Source organism: Chionomys nivalis, chromosome 3 (genome assembly GCF_950005125.1).
Source record: "Chionomys nivalis chromosome 3, mChiNiv1.1, whole genome shotgun sequence".
NCBI classification, from domain to species: domain Eukaryota; kingdom Metazoa; phylum Chordata; class Mammalia; order Rodentia; family Cricetidae; genus Chionomys; species Chionomys nivalis.
Genome location: NC_080088.1, coordinates 121,215,785 through 121,233,509, shown reverse-complemented (window position 1 = coordinate 121,233,509; position 17,725 = coordinate 121,215,785). Strand labels below are relative to the sequence as shown.

Here is a 17,725-nt window from a genome sequence, read left to right as displayed (position 1 = left end):
GCTGTGAGGAAGAGAGATGAGCTCAGGGCGGTCACACAGTTTGCAGGTGTGAGCCTGAGGTGTGCAGCTGATGCTTTCAACAACCATCCTGGGCGGCACTGGCACCTTAAAACATCTGGTGGCTGCTGAGTCCACGGAACTGGATTCCCTGTCTCACTGAGTGTGTTTTTAAGGGATTTAGATACCTGTACCTGACGCCCCAAGACTACACCCAGATCAGCGCCCAGAACTCCGTGCACTGCAAGCACATTGAGGATGAGGGTGAATCCAGGTAAACGCAGCACGGGCTGGCAAGCGCTAGTGCAGCCGCAGTTCAGCCAGCTGCCTGTAAGGGGCGCACCTCTAGGCTTGTGGGTGGTGGACCCCGAGCTTCCATGTCGGGTGCTGATGACTTAACCATTTGGGACAATATCCGGGTGACTCTTCCTATTTATCTCCAAATGACTCACTCCTCCCTCCCTTCCTCTTTCCCTCTGATCCTCTGTCCCTCCGCCCCCTCCCTCCTCTTTCTTTTTCTCTGCTGAGCCTCTCACGTGGTAGGCAGGTGCTCTGCCTTGTGTCATACTTTCGGTGTTTTGTCCTTTACTTGAGATAGCAGAGTTCAGGCAGGGAACAGTAAACTAAGTTCTCATGAAGCCTCAGGGACGAAAGTTCACAGTTTGTGACCCAGTCATCCCAAAGATTCAGTGGCCATCTGGGTGCCTGAGACTGTCAGAGGTTCCCAGCTGTGCCATCAAACAAGCCAGCAGTCTCTAGGAGACTTTCAGGAGTGTGAATTTCGCGAGAAACATTTTTTAAAGCTTTATTTACTTATTGTGTCTGCAGTGTTCTGTATCCCTGAAGGCCAAAAGAGGGCACCAGATCTCATTACAGATGGCTGTGAGCCACCATGTGATTGCTGGAAATTGAACTCAGGATCTCTGGAAGAACAGCCGGTGCTCTTAACCTCTGAGCCATATATCCAGCCCTGAGAAACATTTTTTTTTTTTTAAATTACGCAATGAAATAAGCATTACTCAGTTAACTGTACCCATCAGAAAATGTTCCTACGAGCCTGCTGGTGTCTCACCTTTTCGGGTCATGAATCATGACTAAGTGTCTTTCCCTCATAGTCCCTGGTGTCCCCACAGACCAGAGGCTAAGCTAGTTTTCTGTGGGATGTGGGGTAAGGTGGCACCTCACTAAGAGCCTCAACCTTGATCTTTTAGAAGATTAGTGTCCCAGGGTCCTAAGCCCCTGTCTTTGCTTTGCCTCTGATTGCTCTGTGTCCCAGCAAACGCTTTGTCTTTGCTCATCTCTCCTGCCCCACATCTGTGGGAAATGAGTACTTCCATTTTTGTTTTTGGAGCCTTGACTTTATCGTGTTTGGTCCTTGCAGATACGTCATCGTGGATGTCATAGGGAAGAGTGCCAACCTAGGCGTGGAGAACCTGAGGGGCTCAGGCATGATTGCAGGAGAGGCCTCCCTGGCTTACGAAGAAATTGTCACCATCAGCATGGTGCGTTCCCTTCTGGTCTCTTCCTTCTCATTTTCTTCCCTGTTTTTGTGTGTTCCTCTGTGCGTGTGCGTGTGTGTATGTGTGTATACACGTGAGTTCACGTACACAAAGAGGTCAGAGGTCAACATCAGGCACCTTCTCCAATTACTTTTCATATTTTGGGGAACAGAGAGTCTCACTGAACCTGAAGCTGGCTGATTTGGCTGTGACTGGCCAATTTGACTTTGGCTGGCACGCCCCAGGGACCCTCTTGCCTCTGCTTCCCCAGCGCTGAGAGTATGGGCGCACACGGCCACGCCTGAGTTTTCATGGGTGCTAGGAGTCTGAACTCACGTCCTTATGGTTGTTTGGTAAGCACTTTGCTGACTGAGCCCTCCCCTCTCTTTCCTGAGACTTGATCTTACTGACTAGCCCATGATGGCCTCAACTTGAAGTCCTTGGTGTCTAAGCTTCTTGAGTGCTGACACCTGGCCTTCCCTGCTCTGTGTGTGTGACTACAGTTTGTCAGTACAGCAGCTCCTGGAGCTCGTTAACGTCACAGAGCCCAGTCTGGTCTTAGCTTTAACAGCCAATTCAGACTCTTTCTCTGAATCCCTGAAATCTTAGCACTCAGGAGGCCGAGGCTGGAAAATCACTCTGAGTTCAAGTCAGTCTGGTCTATGCAGCAAGTTCTGGGCTAGCCAAGGCTACGTGATGGGACCTTGTCTCAGAACCAGACAAACACAAAATTAAATTAAAAATAGGGAGAAGGCTCGGGGCAAAGGTGGTCGTCACCCCATTTGACTACGTGGTTCAGTCTGCGAAATCACATGACAGCAGGAGAGAACTAAGTCACTCTCGCTGTCCTCTGACCGCCACATGCGTGCTGTGACAAGCACACTCACAAATATATACATATGCACACAAAATAAATAAATGCAAATTTTTAAATAAAAAATAAAGGTGTTATGTGTTCGACAGTTTTATATGACGAATCACCCCATCCCCATGACCTTTCCAATCCTGTGCTGTTTCAGGCAGTGACAGAGCTCTTTAGTGAGAACCTGTGGCTCAGGGCCTGTCTTCACGTGCTGCCTCAGGATCTAGTCATAGCTCATAAACACAGCAGGAAGGGGAGGGGAGGTGGCCATGCACCCCTGCAATCCCAGCACTTGGGAGGCTGAGGGAGGGGAACCTGGAGTTTGAGGCCAGCCTGGGCTATGTAACAAAAGCCTGTTTCAGAGACCCTGGAAATCGTGGCCCGTGGTATTGACTCGGTGCAGATTTTCCTCAGGGGTCAGCAGTTCCTACACATTCTTGAGGCCTTTGCAGATGGGCTCAGCACCAGCAAGGCCAGTGTGTGCCGCTGGCCTTCCCGATGTCCTTCTGGTTGACCTCCTTCCTTTCATATAAAAGTCACGTGGTTTACTTGGCTTCTAAAGAGAAAGGGTTGGGCTGGAAAGATGGTTCAGCTGTTAAAGGCTAGGCTCACAACCAAAAATATAAGAGAAAAGGTTAATTTGGAGTCGGAGTTTCAGAGGTCCACATGATCTCTTGGCCCTGGTGCTTTGAACCTCTTGTGGGAATGCATGGCAGAGATTGGTTGCTTGGCAGAGCAGATAGAGGAAGCTGCCGCCGGGTCTTATGGGTCTCATAGTGACAAGCCTCCAATCTCCTAGGGACCCCTACAGGGCTCCCTCTTAGAGTTTCTACCACCTTTAGCTGGGCCTCTGAGCAGTGTTTAAGGTGCAGATAAGACCAGAAGCCAAGCTTGGACAGGTGCTGGAGAAGACCAGGCTCCAACCAGCTGTGGCACACACCTGTAATCCCAGTACCAGGGAGGCAGAGGCAGGCGGATCATCTTTTAGAGAGTTCTAGGCTGGCTGTGGCTATACAGGGAGAAACCACTCTCCATGGGGGGTGACCCACCAGCCTCTGGTCTTGTCTCCGCAGGTGACCTGCCGCGCCCTCGGAATTGGGGCCTACTTGGTGAGGCTTGGCCAGAGGGTGATCCAGGTAGAAAACTCCCACATCATCCTCACTGGAGCCAGTGCTCTCAACAAGGTAACCATAGGCGAGGCCTGGGGAGGGGTGATGTGGGGACCCAGTCAGACATCGCGTGGCCCGCTGTCTTCGCCAGCTATTATTGCTGACTTTTGCTGTGAAGAGACACCATGACCATGGCAACTTTTATAAAGGAAAACATTTATTTTTTATATTTTTTTAAAGATTTTATTTATTATGTATACAATATTCTGTCTCCATGTATGCCTGCACACCAGAGGAGAGCACCAGATCTCAGTACAGATGGTTGTGAGCCACCATGTGGTTGCTGGGAATTGAACTCAGGACCTCTGGAAGAGCAGCCAGTGCTCTTAACCACTGAGCCATCTCTCCAGCCCAAAGGAAAACATTTAAGTGGCCTACACTGCAAAGGTTTAGTCCATTATCACAGTGGTAGATTCGGTGCCAGAAAGGGGGCTGAGAGTTCTGCATCTGGACCAGCAGGCAGCAGGGACAGACACCGGGTCTAGTTTAAGCATCTGAAACCTCAAAGCAAACCCTCCCCCTCGTGGCAGGCTTCCTCCAAAAAGGTAAACACCTCCTGCTGTCACTCCCTGTGAGTCTATGGGGAGCATTTTCATTCACACCGCCACACCAGCTACAAACCACTTTCTGACCTTTGATCCTAGCTCTCGGGAGGCAGAGGCAGGCGGATCTCTGTGAGTTTGAGGCCAGCCTGGTCTACAGAGAGAGCTCCGAGATAGCCAGGACTGTTTGTTACACAGAGAAACCCTGTCTTGAAAAGACAACAACAGAAACCCAGCTCCCTTCCTGAAGCAAGTGATGTATTTTTTCCAGTTTGCAGTTCTCCCATCCCCTTGTGATCCCTGCTCCTGGAACTAGCTCTCCAGTTTACGTTAGAAATATTATTAAAGATATGCCATACTTTGCAGGATACTAAGAAAGGCCCCGTTCACAATTTTGCTTCTTCTATGTTTTGGGAGAACTGTTACATTTCGGCTTGCCTGTGGTTAAGTCTGACCCATGAGTGTGAAAACCAGGAGCCTGCCTGTTTTAGTGTCCTGCAGGATTTCCCACGTGGCCCTGGAGTCTCCATGTCCACTCAGAGCCCACTGCGGAGTTCCGTGTGTGGCTTTGCAATCAGCAGCATCCGGGTGGACATTTGACCCCTAGGCCCAACAGCAGACCTGCTGCTGAAGCAGGAACCCTTTATGTCCACACGGGCATTGGTGATTCCCAAATTGGGCTGCATATTAGAGTTTCCCGGAAATCTTAAGGACACAGGGACCACCAGTGCCTGAAGGGATCGGTCTGGGTACAGCCTGGGTGGCTGGTGTCTCAGAAGCTCCCAGGTCATTCTGACAGGCAGCCAGAGCAGAGGACCCAGCAAGATGGAGTGTCCTTGCTAACTGTGCTGTGTCAACTCAGGTCCTGGGAAGAGAGGTCTACACGTCCAACAACCAGCTGGGAGGTGTGCAGATCATGCACAACAACGGGGTCACCCACGTCACTGTGCCAGATGACTTCGAGGGAGTCTGTACCATTCTGGAGTGGCTGTCGTATATACCGAAGGTGCGCTATTCCCTGGCAGCCTGGGAGCCTGTGGGATTAGGTTCCTGGTGGTAGGGAGGGTAGGGAAAAGAGCAGCACATGTGGGACCAGGCTTGCTTGGCCTCCCACTCCCCTCTCGGATACCCAGCCCTGTCCTTTGCTTTTGGGGAGGCTCTGATGTGCTGTAGGATGAAGGGACGCTGTCTACTGATCCTTTAGAAAAGGGTGACATTGAACCACAGCGGGCCTCATACCTCATGGTCAGCCTGGATCCATTCCTGGCTTCCTCTTCAGGAGCACTGTAATCCTGGACCAGCCTCCCAGTCCTTCTGACCTTCCTCTTTCTCCTTTCTGGAACTGTGTTTCCATGGCGATGAGGGGGACTGATGCCCATGGCTCAGCTCTCTGCAGATCCTCCCTAGGGCTTCCCTGGACTGGACTGATTAGCTATTGGTTGTACCCACAGGACAGCTCTAACTAGATCTCGACTAGCAGATATTTGCACCTCGGTTTTTTCAATCGCCCAGCTGAGAGAATGCTGGTCCTGAGTGGCTCCCAGACTCTTGTCTGAGCTCTAAAAGGTCTCAGGAGAATGCAGACAGAAGTTGCCAATTATTTTACAGGTGGAGCCATGGCTTGAGGGCATGCCGCACAGCTAGGCATGCGCACAGTCGGAGGGGAGAACACTCAGACGTGTAGTGGTCCTCACTGCCATGCCCCAGGGACTGAATGAAATGGCTTTGGTGTTTTTTTTTTTTTTTTTTCTAGGACAATCTCAGCCCAGTCCCCATCATCACTCCTACTGACTCCATTGACAGGGAAATTGAGTTCATCCCATCCAAAGCGCCCTATGACCCCAGGTGGATGCTTGCAGGGAGGCCTCACCCAAGTAAGTTGTAAAGTGTTTTTTGGAGACTCCAGATTTGTCTACTGTAAAGGGCCATTTTGGTGAAAACATTTATGTCTGTCCATATTTACCAAGGGGGGGGGGGGTTGCATGTGAGCTCAAAGGAGGGGACCAACAAGGGATGGAATCAGCTCCAGTTTCTGGACCAGGGGCTAGGGTTCAGCACTGGCCAGGGCCTCCCTCCTGCCTCTCTTTCCCTCTGGCTAGACCCTCACAGAGGAGACTGGCTTCTACACACACACACACACACACACACACACACACACACACACGAGCACACTCATGCACCCATGCTTTCTCCTTCTCCGAGGAACGCCTCTGGCTAAGCAGTCCCATCAACCCAAAGCCAACCCACGTCTCGACTTTTGTGTGTCATGCCAGAGGCAAGGGTTCCAGTGGCTTCTTGGGTTTTATAGACCCTTACCCTCCAGCAGCAGCTCCATTAGAAGGCACCCGGTTTCTTACGCACTGTATGCTCTATCCTGTGGATAGCCCGGAGCCCTGAGGCAGAGGCTGAAGCAGGAGGTTTATTCCCTGGCATCCAGCCACTGCCAGGTCTTCTACCTCTTGTCAGAGTGACAACCATTTTCATCACCTGCCCAACACCGTCCCCACCCGCACCCATCAGTGGTTACGTTGCTGCTGTCACAGTGTGTCTCTCTGGGACATGGGTGAGCTGTTTCCTCTCAGGGACACTGAGCTATAGCCAGTGGGCCAGAATAAGGTTCTCCAGCAGAAAGGGCACAGGACTATGTGGTCAAAGCCAGCTGCTGCAGTGTGCCCACCAGGCAGACCCTGGGCCTCTCCAGCCCTCAGTCAGGACTGCCATCCTTCTGCCCACAGCTCTGAAGAGTTCCTGGCAGAGCGGATTCTTCGACCATGGCAGTTTCATGGAAATCATGGCACCCTGGGCTCAGACCGTGGTGACCGGACGAGCAAGGTGACACAAGATGGGGGTGGGCTCTACAGCTGCCCACCAGGCTCGGGACTCTCAAGCACTAGGCTGGGACTGCCCGGCTCTTGGTCTCTGACTTTTCTGAATGCAAAAGGCAAATTTAGGGAGTAGGGAGATGGCTAAGGCAATGTAAGCCTAAGGGCCCAAGTTCGGGTCCCTGGCACCCACATGACAAGCTTGGCACAGCTGTGCAGGGGATCCCAGCACTATGGTTACAGAGCCAGAGCCTAGCAGCTTGCTGGTAAACTCCAGGTTATGACAGAAGATGAAATAGAGAAACCTGACAGTGAACTCTGCATGCAGGTACACACACACATGCACACGCGCACACACCCACACCTACCCCCACACACAATGTATGCTTATATACCACACGGACTCCAAAAGTAAAAAATAAAACGTGTGAGCTGAACAAGGATGACACACATAAACATGCCAAGCAGGTCAGGGAAAACCCCACACAGAGAGAACTGCAGGCAGCGGAGGAAGCTGTCCAGTGCCAAGTGGTCAGCCCTGCAAATGTACATACAAGTTGGCATTAGATGGACCCAACAGGTTGTGTGTGTGTGTGTGTGTGTGTGTGTAAGGGGAACTCCTCCGTAGCTGTAGCTGGCTCCAGAGTGTCCCAGTAGCCTTAATCTGCCTTTTGTCTTCAGCACCCTCTGTTTAGCATATGGTAATCCTACAGGAGAGTTTCCCAAAGGTGCAGAGCCTACACAAAACTTGGTTGGGAAAAACCAGGGAAACCCGTGGTATACCTGATGGAGAATTTGCATTTGGCATTGTCCCTTTGGAGGCTTAATTAAGATGTTTTGGGGATGTGGAGCTTGTTAAAGTGTAAACCAGAGGATAATAAAGAAGCTCCAGTCACCAGAGAGCGTGGTCAAAGCTGTCCTCTTGGGATTCCCAGCATGACATCACAGCTACAGACCCAGATCACCCGGTCCCCCAAAAACCAACCAGGAGACCGAGTCCTGTATGTAAAAGCAAAGAGTCTTTATTCTTACACAAGTTTGCAAACTTGGTCTCTCCATGTGTCCAACATATTGGAGTGATCGGAGAGCCCCGAGCTCAATTAGAGTTGGATTTTTATAGTAGCAAGAGTGTGGGTGAGGGATTTCTAAGGTTTAGGACCCCTGATTGGCTGACATTTGTCTAGGGGTGTCCTGGTGAAAAGTGATGGGTGTGTGCTGGCAGGTGATCCTATCTACAATGGTTGGACCATTAGGAATTTCCTTTGGATGGTCTGTGTAAAATTTTTGCAGTCCAACAAACCTCTCTGCCTAGGCAATAATCCAAATCAGACCAAATCAAACCGAATTAGAAAAAGCCCAGGTTTAATGGATGCCAGCACTCCCGGGTAGCCCTTCAGGCCCCTCTCCCCCCAGGGGAAAGGAGACCTAGAAAGACCGTGTGTTTGGTGTCTGGGGGTGGGCAGTTTAAATAGCCTGTGGGAGAGGTCTTTACCCTCTCTGGGGAGGGGTTTGGTGGGCTTTCTCAGAGCTGGAGTCTGGACTGTGGCAACTCCCAAGGGAGGGGGCTTGGGATGGATGCAAGGGAGTGGGGTGATGCTTCCAACCAAACATCTCAGACTCCTTGCATATAGGGGTGTTTTTATGATTTTTCAAAAATGCTGCAAGATCCCTGGCAGCAGTAGGCAGGTAGCGGGCTCTGGGAGCAGCCAGTCCCAGGCAGAGACGGCTGCTGGTCCCCAAGCGGTGGCTGGTCTCAGTCAGGGAGACACATGGCGGGCGGGCTGGTCCCAGCTAGCCTGGCCTGTGAGCAGGCGGTGGGTAGGAGACAGGTGGACAGACACATTGTACAGAATAGAATTGGATATTTATTACTTAGCGGAGCGGGGAGAAGAAGAGGACAGAGAGAGAGAAAAAAGGGGGTAGAAGTGGGGAGAGAGGCAGAAGCGAAGAAGCTGCCTCTCCGAGAGGAAGAGGAAGATGGAAAGAGAGCAAGCTCAGGCCAGAAGCTGAAGATCAGCCTGCCTCAGTGGATGGGGGAGGGAGTGGGTGTGGCTTGTCTCTTAAAGAGATGAAAATCATAACAGGTGTCAGGGACTGGGGTGTCACGTCCAACCAAACAGTCTGTTTCTGGGTGGTGCCTGGGTAGTCTCAGTTGGTGGTCTTTATCAGAACCAGGTATTGCCTCAGGGTAAACTGCTAAGACTCGGGCCTCTATTGAGCTTGTCTTGTCTGGGTCCTGTATTAGGATGAACCCAGCTCCAAGCTTCCCATCTCCGGGCTTCCAGAGCCTTGTCTGTTAAATGGAGATAATAATTGAGCCCAAAGGATTAGCGTGACAACCATCGGTGTGATCAGTGCCATGCTGAGCTCTTCATATCTATCATATGTTCTTTAAGTGCGCACAGGGCTTTTCTTTACCTCAGTTGTAAGCACAGGACCCCGGTGAGATGGCTCAGCAGGTCACAGTCTCACCCTGCGGTTTGTTCCCCAGAACCTGCATAAAGGTAATGAGAGCAGACACTCCAAAGGCCCATTCACTCCACACCTGCACCATAGCATATGCACACACACATTCATGCATGCATGCACACACATACATACACATGCATGCACAGAGTTAAAGCTGTAAAAATTGTGTGTCATTAGCCTTTAGTTATAGTCTCCTATTTATTTTACAAACCCTTTTGTACAATCCTGGAATGACCTGGAGCTCTCCCTGTGGAGACTGCCCTACCCCACTTCCCTAGTAAGAGTTGTTGCGGGGATAAAGGACAGCCCAGAGTGACAGGTAGTGATGTCATGGTCTCATCTGAGCCAAACTCTTTGGCACTTGGTGCTGCTCACCACCTCCTCAGTTTTGAGTACTGGAGATGGAACCCAAGGCCCCATGCATGCCAGGCAAAAAGCTGTACCATGAGCCATATCCCAGCTCTTTGGTTTTTATTTCAAGTCAGTATCTTGTGTAGCCCAGGCTGGCCTTGGCTTCCTAGGTAGCTGGGTAACAGACCTATGCCACCAATCCTGGCTTGCTTCAAACTTTGCCCTGAGTAACTTAGTTCAGCACCCAAGCTCCGCAGTGTGCAGCTGCTGGCCACGCGGGATAATTGACGTCACCATTTAGAGCTGGGGTGTAGCTAGGTTGCAAAACACCTGCCTGGCACATGCAGAGTCCCGAATTCCATCCTAGTACCACAGAGGGGAATCTGGGAACCGTGTGTGCTTCACACTTGACCTCTTAGATGCCTCGCCTGAGGCACAGACCGCTCCATGGGTTCAGTGCCCTGACTGTTCTCACCCTAGCAGGGCACCTAGAGCTCTGCCCACCTCTGCCTTGCAGCCAGCTCCCCAGTGTACCCCCAGTTCCGCCTGGAAGTGCCTGCAGCAGGCTGGGTAGACGCTGGGGCCCTGAGATCTGCTCAGGGCAGCCCAGTGCTGAACTCATGTGTGCTCACCTTGCAGGTTGGGGGGCATCCCCGTGGGGGTGATTGCCGTGGAGACTCGGACTGTGGAGGTGGCTGTCCCTGCTGACCCTGCCAACCTGGATTCTGAAGCCAAGGTGAGCCAGGAGCCATGACCACTATGACCACTGCTGACAGGAGTAGATCCTTTGACCCAGCCCAGAGAAGCTTCCGCTTCCACGGTCCTGAGAGTCAGGGAGCAGAGGCCTCCAGCAGGGATTGGCCTGGGGGCTCTGCCCCTTGCCCCTCCACACCTCTGTGGGACACATAATATTCTATTCCAGGCTTCTTGCCCGGGTGGTAAAGGTTCTTTGTGTACGCCATCCCCACTTCCACTCTACTGCCGCTGGGACCTGCAGTCCAGCCTAAACCAGTGTGGTGATAGACTGTGTATGAGAATAGGGGGAGCTGTTGAGGTCCAGAGAGTATCAGTTTGGGGTTCCTGGGGAGCCTTGGCTCTGGAGCATGTATAAGGGTACATGTTCTGGTAAGGGTTACTGTGGTAATGAGACACCATAACCGAAACAGCCTGGAGAGGAAAGGGTTAATTCAGCTTACTCTTCCACATCATTGTTCATCACTGAAGGACAGGAACTCAGGACAGGAACTCAGACAGGGCAGGAGCCTGGAGTCAGGAGCTGATGCAGAGGCCATGGAGGGTGATGCTTACTGGTTTATTCCTCATGGCTTGCTCAGTCTGCTTTCTTATAGAACCCAGGATCACCAGCCCAGGGGTGGCCCCACCCACAATGGTCTGGGCCCCCCTCCAACAATACTGATTAAGGAAATACCCTACAGCTGGATCTTATGAGGCATTTTTCTCAGCTGAGAAATGTTTCTCTGTGTCAAGTTGACGTAAACAGTAGAGGACAGTAGAGGCTGTGACCACTGGCCCTGCTGTCCCTGTGTCCAGGGTTACTGTCTGACTTCAGTGACTCTGTGTCCCAGATCATCCAGCAGGCGGGCCAGGTGTGGTTCCCAGACTCTGCCTACAAGACAGCCCAGGCCATCAGAGATTTCAACCACGAGCACCTGCCCCTCATCATCTTTGCCAACTGGAGAGGCTTCTCGGGTGGCATGAAGGGTGAGTGCAGCCCCTCCGCATCCCTTTCCTGGTCTCTCAACAGTCGGGCGAGGACGCAGGTCAAGTAACCACCTGGTTTATAGATGAGGAACTGAGCATGAGAGGCAGGTGACTTCCTGAGGTCGTGTGAAGGGCAGGGCAGGGAGGTCTGCTCTGCCAGCGCCCTGGTGACCTGGGTAGTTGTCTTTCTGAGTGGTAAGGTGAGGAAGGCATCCAGTACCTTATGGTCGCGAGCCCCTCTAAGTCACCCAGAATGCCCAGAGATTTAGTGGTTCCCACTGGCTGCTGAGGAAGCAGCTGAGGAGGAAGAGAGGCGCATGTGTATCCTTGAGAGCTGGGTGACTTCTCTGAGTCCCCAACCCCTTTGTTTGTGAATGGGGACCCTGCAGTGAGGGTCCCATGCTCTGGTTCCACACACACGGCACTGATGCTGGCCAGCATTGCAGTGTCACCATGTAGGGTATGGGGACTTGGAGGGATCTCCCGGTGATGCAAAGCAGGGACCTATGCTATGGGGGTTGTATGTACAGGATACAGGGGTGGGCTGGGGCATCTCACTCAGAGTTGGAGGGGATTAGAAAACAGCAGATCAGGCGCTGGCGGAGGCTCACAGATGAGGACACACCCAGGCAGGAGGGCAACCTGCCCAAGGTCACACGGCCCCTGAAGGAAGGAGCCAGCCCCAGCCCAGCCCCAAACTCTCCCTCAGCAGCCTGGGGCAGAGAAGGCTGTAGGCTTTGTGGACGGGTCACTGGGGCCTGTCCTAAGCAGGCCTCGCTTTGCAGACATGTATGAGCAGATGCTGAAGTTTGGAGCCTACATCGTGGACGGCCTCCGGCAGTACAAGCAGCCAATTCTCACCTACATCCCGCCTTATGCCGAGCTCCGTGGGGGCTCATGGGTTGTCCTGGACTCCACCATCAACCCCCTATGCATCGAGATGTACGCAGACAAAGAGAGCAGGTGGGTGTGTCACTCAGGGCCTACTCCGCAGAGCTAGTTAGACCCTCAGAGGGCTCCGTCCAGGGAAGGGCAAGAAGCTGGGGCAGTGTGCACGTGTAACCTTGACTCCCAGGGTGGTGGGCGGAGATAGGGAGGCCCTGGGGCTTGATGAGTAGTCAGCCTGGCCAAATCAGTGAGCTCCAGTTCTGTGAGAGACCCTGTCTCAAAAGGTACGGTGGAGGGCAAGGGAAGACAGCTGACATTGACCTATGACTTTCACAGGCTTACACACACACACACACACACACACACACACACACACACAGTCATAATACTTGCCAAGAAATAAGAAAAAGGAGTTGGGGGCAGGAGAGCAGGGAGACCCCCCATACCTCTCTCCTCTTCTCTGTTCAGGGGTGGTGTTCTAGAGCCGGAGGGCACTGTGGAGATTAAGTTCCGGAAGAAAGATCTGGTAAAGACCATGAGAAGGATAGACCCAGTGTGCAAGAAGCTCATGGCACAGCTGGGTAAGTGGGTCACGCGGGCTGGCAAAGGCGCCAGAAAGCAGAATGAGATGAGTCACACACAGCCATCAAACCGATCCAGCCCCTTCCAGACATGTCCACAGTGAGATGTCTCAGCAAAGAGGCCAGGAAAAAACATGAAATTACCTTTCAGAGCTTCTGTGTTCAGAGCACAGCCCTGTCTCTGGAGCCAGGGTGGAGCATTCCACATGGTGCCCTATCCGCACGCACTCACGAGCTTTGGGGTGTTCACCCCGTGATCCTACAGGTTCTCTGTTCCACACGAATAGGGTGAGATAGCTGAAACATTTGGGGCCCACGGAGAACAGCTGAACTTGAATAATTATAATGTCTCTTTAGAGGACATTATGTCCTCCCTGGGCAGAGATAAACAATTTTTATCCATTGTATTTGCTTCATTCTTGATCTTTGGTGCCACTCTCCCCAGATGTCCATGTGGTGGCCATGTAACTGTGCAGCTCACATGTCTGTTACAGCGTGCACTTCCTTTGGGTTCACCTCTGTGATTTGAGTCTACACTTCATGAGTGGGTTTGTGTGGGACTGGCATTATATCTTGAAATAGCTCTTATCTTTTTTTAAGATTTGTTATATTTATTATGCATACACTGTTCTGAGCATGTTTGCCTGCAGCCAGAAGAGGGCATCAGATCTATTACAGATGGTTGTGAGCCACCATATGGTTGCTGGGAATTGAACTCAGGATAGTCAGTATTCTTAACCTCTGAGCCATCTCTCCAGCCTGGTTTCTTTCCCTTTTATTACATTTATTTTGTGTGTTTGTGCATGCCCGTGCCACAGCACACGTGTGGAGGTCAGAGGACAGCTTGTGGAAACTGGTTCTCTGCTTCCACCACATGGGTCCCAGGAATCAAACTCGGATCATCAGACTTGGCACCAAGCCCTGTTCTCCAGAGTCAGCTCGCTGGCCCCTTTGTTATACAGTGTTGTCTTCATTCCTTACTACCCGTTTCCCCCAACAGAGCTGTGTTGGTTTCTGTGTTTCCAGAATCTGTCCCACGGGTCTGCTACCATGGAATTAATATGTCCCCACTGTTTGTATTATATATCTGCAGACTGGATAGGCCTGGGGTCCCCCCAGGGGCTGTCTTGGGGCTTTGAGTGCATTTCTTAGGCTACAGAACTTGACTTAGAAGCAGTGTTGGCACGGCAGACCGGACTATCACAGGGCAAGGCCTCTTGTTCGGTTTTGTGGCTTTTCAAAACAAGCAAGCAAACAAACAAACAAACAAACACAGCCCAACCCCACATGGCCATCTCTCACAGCCTCTGAAGTCCTGACCTGATGTCTGTTCACCTGCAGGGACAGCCCAGCTCCCTGACAAGGACCGCAAGGAGCTGGAGGGCCAGCTGAAGGCCCGAGAGGACCTGCTGTTCCCCATCTACCACCAGGTGGCAGTGCAGTTCGCTGACCTGCACGACACGCCCGGCCACATGCTGGAGAAGGGAATCATCTCGGCAAGTCCCCAGCGGCCAACGGGGACCCAGACACAGAGGAATGCATAGGGGTTTGGGATGGAGCCAAGCTGGGGCTCGGAGGGCCCTCAGGACCATTCAGTCTGAGTGTGTCAGCAGGAGCCTGCAGCCTCTCACCCCGAGGAGGCTCAGGTTTTGAACACGCTGGAGTAACTTGAGTGTGTTCAGATGGCTTAGTCTGCAGCTTCTGTGAGGCTTGAAGCCTTGTTTGTGCTGACACTGGCCTGTGATGGCTCCTAAGAGGACAACCTCGTCCACTGGCCCATGTCCATAGCTGGCTGGCCAGTTTTCTTTGGGGAACCAACCTGCGATCGAATTCTGTGTCAGCAGAGGTCGACACCAGTTTGATTCAGAGGCCATGCCAGGCACTGAGGGTCCTGCAGAGCCCTGCTCTGTGTCTCCCTCAGGAGGAGCTCGGTGCCCTATGCACGATATCCCCGCTTCTAGGATGGGGTGGGCACAAGTCAGGTAGCCAGCCTGGGGCCCAGTGCTGAGCAGTTCCTACCCCCTCCCCTTCGTGGGTGCTCAGCTGAACCTGTCCACAGGACGTGCTGGAATGGAAGACTGCACGCACCTTCTTATACTGGAGGCTGCGCCGGCTGCTGCTGGAGGCTCAGGTGAAGCAGGAGATTCTCCACGCCAGCCCTGAGCTGAGCCATGAGCACACACAGTCCATGCTGCGACGCTGGTTTGTGGAGACTGAGGGCCCTGTCAAGGTGGGCCTGAGCAGGGAGAAGGGAGCGGTTGCATGCAGGCGCGGGGCTTAAGGACTGCCAGCTCTGTCCCTCAGCAGCATTCCCACCTGAGGTAGACTCTACCCATTGACACCCCCCCCCCAGGCCTACCAGTGGGACAGCAACCAGGTGGTGGTCCAGTGGCTGGAACAGCACTGGTCAGCCAGGGACGGCCTGCGCTCCACCATCCGTGAGAACATCAATTACCTGAAGCGAGACACTGTCCTTAAGACTATCCAGAGGTGAGCAGCATGCCTGTGGCCAGCTTCTGCCCCACTGGCCTGCCACAGTGTCAGAATCAGGCCCAGCCGCAGCCCAGGGCGATCCCCCCCCACACACACACACACCAGAACTGTGGTCCATGACTTCTTGCCTCATAGCTAGTACCTTGTTGATTAGAAGGACCCCCATTGCAAACCCCAGGGCTGAGGATGCAGGTTCCCTCCCTGTCAGTATTTCCGTAGTCTCCAAGGAGGTGGATCATAGGATTCCTGGTCCTGTTTCAGGTGTGAAGCTGCGTGGGGCTCAGGTGTGTCACACCTCGGGTCACATCACACAACCAGTGACTGGATAGGGCTATGCCACCCTGAGGCCTTCTGCTCCCTACATCAGAATCCCCCCCAGTACAGGACTATTCCTCCCCTCCCCCCACCCCACCCCATTCTCTGAGTGAACACAGCTGGAGAAAGTTAGAACCCTGGGCTCTGGCCCACCCAAGAGAAACATGTCTAGACAAGGACACTGCCACCTAGAGACCACTGAGCCAACTGGTGAGTGACCCACCTGTCTCTTCCCTTCCCTGTAGTCTGGTTCAGGAAAACCCAGAGGTGACCATGGACTGTGTGGCGTACCTGAGCCAGCACCTCAGCCCGGCTGAGCGGATACAGGTGGCTCAGCTGTTGTCTACCACGGAGAGCCCGGCTTCCCCCTGAGGTACTCTGGACCACGGGAATGGCCATGCGGCAGGCCTTCGCAGGACCCTGGGGCTTGGTTTAGGAAAATCCACAAAGCCATCCTGAGCATTCTACAAATGCGGCTGCTATTCCTGACCAGCATCTTCCTGGACAAAAGGCCCCTGTGGATCTGCCGGGCAGGCGCAGCCTCCCCTTCCCTGGGAACCCGAGGGTTTGTCCCAGTGGATAACTCCGCTACATCTCTGAGTAAACTGACCCGGGCACCCCGAGTTCTTGTGCTTTGCCTGGAATGGGGGTCCAGTGTCTCAGCTCACTATCTCATCTCGAGGCGCTTGCACACTGGTTCACGCTCAGCAGCTCTTGTCCTTCAGCAGAATAAATGTGCTAAAGAAAACACACCAGAGAAGACCGAAGGAAACCTCTTTCTGTGACAAGGCTTATCAAGATACTTAGTCACCCAAGCAAGGGCAAAAATGATTTCCTTTGTTCAATTAAGAGAATAAAATGGCATTTTGTTCTCCAAGTGGCCCTCCTGAGACAGGAAGACCGTCCTATGGACAGTGGCCCTCCTGAGACAGGAAGACCGTCTTATGGACAGTGGCCCTCCTGAGACAGGAAGACCGTCCTATGGACGAGCTGGTTCCAAAGACGAAGAGAACAGTGGGTAGGATACTTGGTGTCCGGCAGAGCTGGAGGACTCCTCGTGCCTCAGCTCCCAGACTGTTAGCCTTCTCTTCCCAAGTGGAGCAAGGACTGGACCCCATGCCTCCTACAGATTGGCCACCCTTTGGGTACCAAGTACCCTCCTGCCTGAGCACAGAGAGGCTGTCCCTAAACACAGCTAGTGTTGCCACTTCGCCCCTCCACTTCCTCACCGTGTGCCTTGATACCGCGGCGGGAGCCACTGGCTCTGGGGCTGTGCTGCAGGCACCCCGGATTTGCTCGTGAAGACTGCCAGCACCCGCAGGTCCCACAGCAGCAGGGTCTGAGAGAGATATTCTGTGCCAGTGACAGAGGCCGGGCCGTCAGCCACCACCTACTGTCCTTCTGTGCAGTGTCTGACGGCATGGAGCATCACCCCGGGCTGAGGCCACAGTCACCCAGGGAACCGGCTACAAGCCAGGCTACTTGAGGTTCCCCAGGTTAAAACAGAAAGGCCCAGCCACCAGCCAGTGACAGCCCTGGCAGCTGAGGGTGGCTGGGAGGAGTGGAGATTCTGGGGGATGAAGGGCTCTTCTGGGCAAGATCCTCTTGGTGTTGGAGGAGAGCCCAGACTGTGAGTAGCTGCTGCCCTGACTTGAACTGAAGAGGCTGCCGGGAGATCGATAAAATAAACTATTTTTTTGAAGGAAGCCCTTTGACCTTGACTTATTCTGTGGACCAGAAAACCCTGACAGGTAGAGGGGATGGAAGGTTCTCCACTGTTCTCAAAGTCTCCCTCTTTCAAACATCAGAGAGCTTTTTGTACGAGTGCTAAGTGATGTAGGTCCAGGCTTTTGCCCCCTTTCCATGCCTTCCCATCAGATGAGGGGGCATGGCAAAGCTCAGAGAGGTCAAGACATTCACCCATGGTCACACAGGGCAGACTGGGAGGTGTGTCTAGTCTGACTGCCCTTCCTTCTGTGACACAGGGCTGTGGTGTGTCCAGGCGCCTGCACTGC

General features: G+C 53.0%; 1 protein-coding gene across 1 annotated transcript in view; it reads left to right on the top strand.

Moving 5' to 3' along the window:
- Positions 1-17,383, top strand: part of Acacb (acetyl-CoA carboxylase beta) — a 125,007-nt gene extending 107,624 nt beyond the window's left edge. The window contains exons 40-53 of the mRNA XM_057764110.1: positions 174-271; positions 1,379-1,499; positions 3,432-3,542; positions 4,932-5,075; positions 5,823-5,943; positions 6,805-6,901; positions 10,351-10,447; positions 11,298-11,433; positions 12,219-12,396; positions 12,790-12,902; positions 14,244-14,398; positions 14,962-15,132; positions 15,256-15,392; positions 15,956-17,383. Of these exons, the coding sequence (XP_057620093.1) occupies positions 174-271; positions 1,379-1,499; positions 3,432-3,542; positions 4,932-5,075; positions 5,823-5,943; positions 6,805-6,901; positions 10,351-10,447; positions 11,298-11,433; positions 12,219-12,396; positions 12,790-12,902; positions 14,244-14,398; positions 14,962-15,132; positions 15,256-15,392; positions 15,956-16,082 (1,806 nt within the window). The 3' untranslated portion in view covers positions 16,083-17,383. The remainder of the gene's footprint in view (positions 1-173; positions 272-1,378; positions 1,500-3,431; positions 3,543-4,931; positions 5,076-5,822; positions 5,944-6,804; positions 6,902-10,350; positions 10,448-11,297; positions 11,434-12,218; positions 12,397-12,789; positions 12,903-14,243; positions 14,399-14,961; positions 15,133-15,255; positions 15,393-15,955) is intronic.
- The last annotated feature ends 342 nt before the right edge of the window (positions 17,384-17,725 follow it).